At 45.7% G+C, this 10,198-nt stretch overlaps 1 protein-coding gene across 5 annotated transcripts in view; it reads left to right on the top strand.

The window, feature by feature from the left end:
* The first annotated feature begins 1,079 nt into the window (after positions 1 to 1,079).
* Positions 1,080 to 10,198, top strand: part of LOC106609381 (liprin-alpha-2) — a 206,351-nt gene continuing 197,232 nt past the window's right edge. For all 5 annotated transcript variants that reach the window (XM_045722136.2, XM_082977753.1, XM_082977752.1 and 2 more), the window contains exons 1-2: positions 1,080 to 1,376; positions 7,610 to 7,858. In XM_045722136.2, coding sequence (XP_045578092.1) covers positions 7,616 to 7,858 — 243 coding nt within the window. In that variant the 5' untranslated portion in view covers positions 1,080 to 1,376; positions 7,610 to 7,615. The remainder of the gene's footprint in view (positions 1,377 to 7,609; positions 7,859 to 10,198) is intronic.

Below are 10,198 nucleotides of genomic sequence, written 5' to 3'. Positions count from 1 at the left end.
CAGTCAGTGTTTAGATAGAGGCATTCAAGAGGGCAATGCTGCTCGAGAACACTGTAGGCCTATAGTGCATGCTTACTAGACATCCTTATAAGGTAACCTACGGCTATTCACCATGCTAAATACAACCCTGTGTGTTTAATCAGATGATGAGATAAAAGTATGGAAGAATCTCAAATCATAGACTCACAGTCACAGTTTGCATGACAATGTTTGTAACATCCATGAAGGTAAGACCTTTTTGGAACCCCTCGTTTTTTTTAGGAGAGCAGAGGAAAAGTGGAATTTGCGTCTTTTGCGCATAATTTCCCTCCTCATCTTACATGACCATGTCTGTCAGGTCTAACATCTGTCAGTGGCAGACTGGCACATCTACCTGTAGGAACGTCCTCAGGGGTGTCTTAAAAAAATAAAAAACTTTTACTGCGTGCCCAATAAATGCTCCACGGAGCCTAATATCTCGGGCAAAATGTTGTAGGTTTAAATAGCAACAACTAAAGATATGGTCAACGTTGCAGTCGTCTGGGGAGATGTTAACATAATTGGAAGCACAGGCTCGATTACTACACAATTTATTCCGAGTTTGGCAGAAACCATCTCTGTTAAAGGGAAAGGTGACAACGCAGGGAAGTGGAGGGAATCTGGTTTTTGTGAATGCATCGATCCGATTGTAAAACTGTGATGTGTGTTTTCAATAGGCTAACTGGACTAATAAAAATACATTTTAAATGACATAACATTAGGTTGTGACAATATGATGACTGTATTTTTAAAAGGGATATTTATATATGTAATGTTAACACAATATGGATTCCATATCATACAGTCATGTTGCAAATTCCTGACACTTCCAAATGTAATTTAGCATCAGAATGCACAGCATTAGGCTTCCCATTACGCATTAGGCTATTATACTTGTAAATACAACTTGTGCTTCATTTTTCATCCAAGAAAAAATATATAATTGATACACAAATTCCATGTATCGTGACCATGTTCTGGTGAGCAGAGAATTGAACAACTGCAACTTTAAGATACAGCACACCTCCCCTCCGCCAGCTGAAACAATGGTCTTTACCGACTCTTCTTCTCGCATCAGGAATTTGTAACGTGCCATATTTTTACCAATGGGTATATCTGGAGAACCAAATGTCACCACGGAACAGGGCAATTTCAAGTTTTTGAAAATGCCAGCGGTTTATGCCTCGGCACATTTCATCGGAGCTGTCTTGTCGCTGCGTTCTGCCATTGAAGCTTCATCCTAGGACTGGATTGGCCGCTAATGGTCCCAGCTGTGAGATTTCGTTAGCTCGCGGAGACCGCAGTTGTCATTGATCCATTGAAGGAGCCTACATACAGTAACCTACAGGGAAAAAAACGTAAGTATGGAGACTGATGTCGGCGAATAGAATGTCATTGATTGTTTTACCATTTGCCTGTCGAGATTATGATTGCACCCCACGACCTGCTGTTCAGCACAGAGAGCGCGCCCAAGGTGATTTAGAAATAGGCAACCACTCACCCTCAACTTCTTAATAATGTGCAAGATGCTGGAGTAGCCTACTAAATATAAACGGACGTGCCCATAGCCTACATTTTGCGTTAGTATGTAACCAATGCCTATAATATAGTGGAGAGCTACAGAAAATCCGGACACTGTCAGAGTGTAGCGAAAGAGATAGTTAAAGGGGGCGGGATGGAGAGGCATGCATGATGTAATGCACTTAAAAATGGCTAAGGATTCTCCCCAATTATCATTTAAGAGCATGGAAAACAATGCTACTGTGCAAAAATGAGATTAGCTCACTATTCCGGCGCATGTCATGTGTTTCTGAGGAATAGAACACTGAGAGGGTTGTCATGAGAAGAATATGTGCCCCTCCTCTACATTAGCAGTGAATACTGTACACATCTGAGGAATGAGTGAATATTGGGCATTTAGGCTCCTTCTGCTACACACACACACACACACACACACACACACATAGATGGATGAATACCTCATTCAATCACATATATGCCCTTGACTCAGTAATTATAACACATTAACATCTCATTCAATTATGCAAGTTATATCGTTATGCTCTTTGTCACTGCGTTAATGTAGAAAAGGACAGATGAAACCATATGTACAAGCCATACCATTATTACATATGCTCTGCTCAGGCTCTCTGATGCTGCTTTGGGTTCACCTCCTACTGGATCCATGTGCACGTCTAATGTAGACCAGTGATATAGCAAGATAATCATTTCACCTTAATGAGTATACAACTGAGTTGATTTTCCTCTGATGGACCTCCTTCATGCCAATACACTGTGCTTAATATGTCTGGTGAGAGAACAGCGCTTATTGCTACATGGGATCATGCAGAGGGCTACCTGTAGTAGCAGGCAGAGAGAGAGAGAGCGGCCTTTATGTCTATAAAATTATAATTTCATGTAATTTTTTATGGCCCAATTTACATGATTGCCAAAGTAAAGGTAGCATAAAATGCCCGGCTTTGCCGTTGAAACGATGTCAGACTGACCCTGGCGACCGGCTGCAAATCAGATCTGGCCTTCATTGTCTTTTTGGCCCAGTTCTATCTGTGTTATTATTCATCTCCATCGATTGATTGTTTGCATGACCTTGTTGTAGGGGGTTGGGGTATAGGTGAGACCGTGCTTGGGCAACGCTGGTTTACATACACACACATACACATACATACATACATACATACATACATACATACATACATACATACATACATACATACATACATGCACCCACGCACGCACGCACGCACGCACGCACGCACGCACGCACGCACGCACGCACGCACGCACGCACGCACGCACGCACGCACGCACGCACGCACGCACACACACACACATACATATATACATACATACATACATGCACCCACGCACGCACGCACGCACGCACGCACGCACGCACGCACGCACGCACGCACGCACGCACGCACACACACACACACACACACACACACACATACATACATACATACATACATACATACATACATACATACATACATACATACACACACACGTAAACCCTCCTCTGCCCACTCCCTCCTGCTCCTTAATGACAGCGTGCTGGGTGAAACTCTACACTCAACCCCCCCTCTCACCCCCACCCCGCCCAGTCGGCAGCCCATTCACTAGTTGTGAGAGTCAGTGGGGCGGGGTGAGACGTGAGGCTTTACTCAATGAATCAGCCACTCACAGGTCCTTTGCCCTACATTTGTGTCTACGTTGGGTTATATTACACCCACAATGTAGTGAGCTCAGTGGGATGGTCAGAGGAAATTGATTTCACGTCAGAAAGCCAGGCACTCCTTGCCTTGTGAATTTCTGACTCATTAAACATATGGAGAGGTCCTAGACTTGCAGTGGATTGAGTATTGTTTAAATGTGAGGGATCTTCCATCATCAACCATGCTAATGTTCTGTGAACCTGCTTCTCAAGAGACTAGGGTTCTGTTGCAGTGATTGCATTGGAAGGGGTTGAATAGCTGTCTTTTTGGCAGCCAACAGTATTGTTGTCTGAAGTGTATTTGTGGGTATAGGCTGTCGTATGAATGGGAATTCTCTTATCTTCTCCCTCATTCACAAAACTGCTGTGTCATCTGTTTCCACCTGTCCATGTGTTACTGGTGTCAAAGTGAGAATGAGTGAGTGTGACTTAATAGTTTTCCGATACACTTAAGATCACCAAAGCATTCCACTGCTGCACATTGGGCCTAGGCGCATGCCAAGAAATCAAACATGGACATTATTTAAAAGTAGATTTGCCTTTAGTCAGCACCAATGTACCCTCTAAGCTGCGCACACTTCCTCCAGGACTGCTGCACAGAAGAAATGCCTGGCCGTGCAGAGACAATAGATTGAACTTCACTGAGTTTGCCGTATATACATCAACGTTTTTTCTGTGGTCGAATCAACATTATAAACTGGGTGGTTCGAGACCTGAATGCTGATTGGCTGACAGCCCTGGTATATCAGACCGTATAGCACGGGTATGACAAAACATTTCGTTTTACTGCTCCAATTACATTGGTAGCCAGTCAGTTTATAATAGTAATAAGGCACCTCGGGTGGTTGTGATATACCACAGCTTAGGACTGTGTTCAGGCACTCTGTGTTGCATCGTGCATAAGAACAGCCCTTGGCTGTGGTATATTGGCCATTTTCCACACCTCCTCGGGCGTTATTGCTTAATTTACTGCATCTCAGTGCTAGAGGCATCACTACAGATCCTGGTTCGATTCCAGGCTGTGTCACAACTGGCTGTGGTTGGGAGTCCCATAGGGCAGTGCCCAATTAGCACAATTTGGCCGGGTAGGCTGTCAATGTCAATAAGAATTTGTTCTTAACTGACTTGCCTAGTTAAATAAAGGTTAAATAAAAAACTAAAGGTGCAGTGTTGTATTTTGACACAGGCTTGAATATGTAAATAAGCCAATAGGCAGAGGGGAAGCCTACATTGTCTAATTCTCTGTATGGTAATAATACGTTTTATTTTCTAAAGTGGTTTCTTGCATCATACAACACAATTTACAGGCCCATGGTGTTACAGACTAAGTAAAACAAATATTAATTTCAAGACCTTAATGTAAAAACATTTTTAAAAGTCTCATGCAATGTAGGCCTGCATTGAACACCACATATAGGCTACTGTAGGCTATATCATAGAAATCAAAAGCTATTTCCATGTGAAAATGTTACAGGATTTGCTCCATTGGTTTTGTTGGTAGGCCTACATTATGCTCAAATAGCCTATTGGCTAATGTCTAAAACTGTAAGGGTACAGCCTCAGTGTTCACTGTAAACACGCGCTGAAAGTTGCACAAAATTCTCTGCACTGATTGGGAAGGGAACCCAGCCCTCCAATCCCTCTGAATTATTCATTAATTGGCATATGGCACAGGGAGCAACACCCATTGATCCTGCCAGTGCACGTTCCTCCCACCTCCCGCTGCCTCTGTGGTGCAGAATGTGTTCTGTTGAGCCTCTCTGATTGGATATCGTTCCATTTCATCCTTGTCCTTGCGTTTTAGTGGTTTTATGAGGTAGTTAGAATTGGGCGCTGAAGCTGTCGCGCTGGTCTTATTTTCTTTGATATACTTTCTATCGACTTAACCTGCCTCGTTTTCTGTACTGCATTTATAGACTACACATCCATTTGTTCTGGTTTGTCTCATTATTGCGTGTGGTTATTCTGACATAAAGGTCAAAAGAAAGGATTGAATTGTTTATAGAGTTGTTTTATTGACGACATATTGATAACAGCCTAATAACTGGCCCATGATAGTGTAATATACAGATATGGTCAGACTAGGTTGTAGGCCTCTGTGAGAGGTATCTGTATCACTATGCTACACACAGCAGTACACACATTTCTGTCTGTTTCATGTGACTATACCCCTTAGACGGTGACATGAAAGCTAATGAGCTGTTAGCTCTGTCCTGGGTGTATCTTAAACCAACTGCATCACGTTCACACTACGGTGCATGGCAATAAGAAGCAGTCTACTACAAACACAGCCTGAGACACTAAACAATGTTCACTGTGTGTTCTATGTTAGTTTAAGAAGCCATGGGGGAGTTCATAAGCCAACACACACTAACTCAAACCTCTCTCCCTGCCCCCCTGCCCGCCCACCTGCCCCCCTGCCCGCCCGCCTGCCTCCCTGCCCCCCTGCCCGCCCGCCTGCCTCCCTGCCCCCCTGCCCCCCTGCCCGCCCACCTGCCCCCCCGCCCGCCTGCCTCCCTGCCCCCCTGCCCGCCCCCCTGCCCCCCTGCCCGCCCGCCTGCCTCTCTGCCCCCCTGCCCGCCCGCCTGCCTCCCTGCCCCCCTGCCCGCCCGCCTGCCTCCCTGCCCCCCTGCCCGCCCGCCTGCCTCCCTGCTCGCCTGCCCTCCTTCCCGCCTGTCCCCCTTCCCGCCCGCCTGCCACTGTACTTGGTAGAATTCACAGCTTATATAAGCGTGCCGCTGCGTAGCGACAATATACAGTGGCACCCGGGCATTATGGGAGAAAATCGTTTGTCCAAGGAGCCAACCGAAATCTGCTTTAATATAGTTGTAGAAATGGGAAAATCCATTGGTGGAATTTTTGTGTTTTCTTTGATGATGAGATGGGGACCTGTTTCTGTGTAGCTGAGACACTAAGTTGAATGAGCTGTAATCAAGTCTAATTGGTGTCATTAAATGATGAGTTATTATTGTGTGATAACAGTGTGCGACACTCAGGATTGCTGCAATTGTTTCTTCTCTTCCTGTTTAAAGACATGAGCCCTATGAGCATCTGTAGTTAGGTCCTCCGCTGTACACAACCTGTGTTTGGAACAGTAGGGTTTTACTATACAGCTAGACCGCATGATCATCACGGACTCCAGCTCTCTAGTCTAGTCTGGTCTCTCAGGTTTAAATGGTAACGGATGGTGTCTGAACGGGAGGCGGTGGGAGCCTGGCTGTGTGCCGGGGCCAGCGCTGAGACCCCAGACTCCTGCTAGGAGAGGCTGCTGGGAGACAGACTTGCCATTATATAGGCTACCCGTCGATGGTGAGGGGACTGACCATGGGTCTGTCTATCGGTCTGTGTCTCTGTGACTTCACATTTGTAGTGTCTGCGGTTCACGTCTCTGGTGAAGTGATGGAATGTTGGACAAGAGGACAGTGTGAATGCGTGTTTTAGATATGTAGGGTTGTTCCATGCATGCGTTAATGTGGTGAGTAATGGGGATGGTTAAAGAGCTGCGTTGTCATAGGTCAACATCTGCATCTGTGAAGTTGTGGACACAGCTGACAAGGTACAGACCGGTGGAGGTGGAAGGCAAAGATCAGCCAAAACCTCCTAGGAATGATATAGCTTCAAATATTCACAATAGTATAGATCTGCTGCATTATGCAACCAGACACAGGCTGGCCCATTAAATAGTATGTGTTAAAACTAGGGCAGAACGAACGGCCAGCCTCCCAAGACGTCGACACAGCCTTGAAACACTGGAGAGACGTGGAGCCATGCTCCAAGTGTGTCTCTCTCTCTCACACACACACACACAATACACAATGCACACACACACACACACACACACACACAACACACACACATTCTTGCCAAGAGAATCTCCCTGCCCTAAGCAGGAGGTCACTGAGGACCAGAGCTCTCTAAGCCATCTGGCCCCCTACAGTGGAGACCCTCTCCTCTGTCATCCCTCACGTCATGTCCCTGGTGTCTTTGAGTCTGAGGGAAGGTGACACCAATCAAGGCTTTGTAAACACAGGAAACACTGGGTTCATACTGCCTCTAGATGAGATGGAGGCTCACAGTGCTGCAGCTCTGAAAGTGTAGGACTACATCATCTCTATTTCTGGTCGAGATCTTTGTATTTTTTATGACTGAAACACAGAATGAATCGCCTAATAATCACTTAAAAGATCAGTTTTATGTACAGGTTTATGACTTGATCATTAGACTGTTGTAAGATCCAAGAGGTTTTCCTGTAACAACATCACAATAAAGCTCCCTAGCCCTACCTCCCATAGAACAACCACTGAGCATCACTCTCTGACCTGGCTAAACTTTGACCCCGTTCCCCCCACCCAGGGCGAGATGATGTGCGAGGTGATGCCCACCATCAGCGAGGACACGGCTCAGCGGGGCTCCCAGAGCAGCACCTCGGACCCAGACTCCCACTTTGAGCAGCTGATGGTCAACATGCTGGATGAGAGAGACCGCCTGTTGGACACGCTGAGGGAGACCCAGGAGAGCCTGGGGCTGTCCCAGCAGCACCTGGAGGACGTTATCTACGACCGGGACTCACTGCAGCGCCAGCTCAGCTCCGCCCTGCCTCAGGTAACATACTGTTCCACCCAGGAGCCTCTTCCTTCTTAGTGTATGTTAAGCATACAGTAACATGAAGGTCCATCATGGCTATTGGAGATGACAGTGGTTGTGTGTACAATGCCCATACTGTATGGTCCAATTCTATTCTGAGATAAAAACGCATAGAAATTGATAGAACACAACTGTGCACATTTTCTTAGCTCCGCTCTGCCACAAGTATTGTACAGCATAGGAGCCAATTCCTTCCATGTGTGTTGAGCACAACGTTCTGGACCATGTGATACACCTAGGTTACAACTAGGAGTTGGGGGGTCCATCAAGGCTATTCCTTCCACTTCAGAGATGAGAAAGGTTGTATATTCATTGCACATACCATACAGTATGGTCCAATTTCTATATTTAAGCAATAAGGCCTGAGGGGGTGTGGTACATGGCCAATATACCACGGCGAAGGGCTGTTCTTAGGCATGACGCAAAGCGTGCCACAAACCCAGAGGTGCCTTATTGCTATTATAAACTGGTTACCAACGTAATTAGAGCAGTAAAAATAATATCTCTTGCAATATTCATGTCATTGAAAGTGAGCTGCTACACAATATTAGTTTCAAGAGCGGCAGGTAGCCTAGCTGCTAAGAGCGTTGGGCCAGTAACTGAAAGTAGCTGGTTCGAATCCCCGAGCTGATTAGGTGAAAAATCTGTCTGTGCCCTTGAGCAAGGCACTTAACCCTAATTGCTCCTGTAAGTCGCTCTGGATAAGAGCGTCTGCTAAAGAACTGTAATGTAAATGCACTCATCCATAGTCGTCCCATGGCAATAAAAACACAACTTGGAATACAGTGAGGAGCAGTGAAATGGAATGGAATTGCGCTGACATTTTGGGTGTAGTGTGTTCATTGGTTGTTCATTTCCCAGCGACATGGGCAAATAATTGCTTGCGTAATAATTCCTATTAAAGTAGAGATTATCTCGCTGGTAGAAAGTGTGTCAATAATTCTAGTCACAAGTTCCCCCTGCTTCTCTTGAGGTTTGACTGGAAGAAAAGAGGACTTTGTTCACAGGCGGTGCTGGCCGATACCGACAGTAAATCCACATGGTTTAGAGACACAAGCAAAGCACACAGACTGTATTGGCTGTGATTTGATCACACAGGCAAACACTTACTTAAAAGGGGTTGTCGTGTCTTATAATACCATAATAATGTGTCTGAAATCACATAATAGTACCAAAAAGTAGTTTTTTTATGATATAGTCTTACCTCTGGAACATTTTAAATGTATTTTCTTAGAATTGATATAACCTAGATATGGACCATTAACCTTTATAGGTGACCCGGTCATAGGGTTACAGACCCGGTCATAGGGTTACAGCCCCGGCCATAGGGTTACAGACCCGGCCATAGGGTTACAGACCCGGCCATAGGGTTACAGACCCGGCCATAGGGTTACAGACCCGGTCATAGGGTTACAGGCCCGGTCATAGGGTTACAGGCCCGGCCATAGGGTTACAGACCCGGTCATAGGGTTACAGACCATGTCATAGGGTTGCAGGCCCGGTCATAGGGTTACAGACCCGGTCATAGGGATACAGACCCGGTCATAGGGTTACAGACCCGGTCATGGAGTTACGGACCCGGTCATAGGGTTACAGGCCCGGTCATAGAGTTACAGACCCGGTCATAGGGTTACAGACCCGGTCATAGGGTTACAGACCCGGTCATAGGGTTACACAGTAGATGTATGTCAGTATATCCCCTGTGAGTCTGTGGCTTCTATGTTCCATCTTTAGCCTCAGTGACTGTATGTGTTGTGATTTATTCATTCATGTGACTGTGTTTGAACTCAGGGTTATTTGGATTCTTGCTCCAACTGTATATTTTGCCTCTCACCCTCTTCAGCTGCTATTATAACACCGGCACACTGTACAGTAGAGAGGCTGGCTGGGGGAAGTGAAAGAGTGATACTGGACCATAACCAGCTCCTTGTGAAAGACTGAGGGTTTGTAGTGCTCTGTTTGGAAACACCGTTCAGTTGTCAGTATGCATTGCCCTGATTGATGAGAAGAAAAGTCAGGTAGATATTAAAATAGCCACAGCGCTCCACAGGACATGTTTCTAGAGCTACAACCTCTACTTCAAACTCCAACTCAGTGCTTACATCTGCAGCAGTGGTAGGAGTATTGAGAGCATCTTTCCCGTCATGTCTATCAATTTATGCCGCTTCATTCCCGGATGAAAACGTCTGGGGACGAAAAATGAAATGGCGACAAAATGAAATAGCTCTGCCATTATCCCACGTTTTCTGACAGACGTTTCCTCTGCTTGTAAAACACAGATAAAAGTCAGATAATGAT

The sequence above is a fragment of the Salmo salar genome, chromosome 07 (assembly GCF_965601325.2).
Source record: "Salmo salar chromosome 07, fSalSal1, whole genome shotgun sequence".
In the NCBI taxonomy this organism is placed as follows: Eukaryota; Metazoa; Chordata; class Actinopteri; order Salmoniformes; family Salmonidae; genus Salmo; species Salmo salar.
This window is presented reverse-complemented; position numbering and strand designations above follow the sequence as displayed.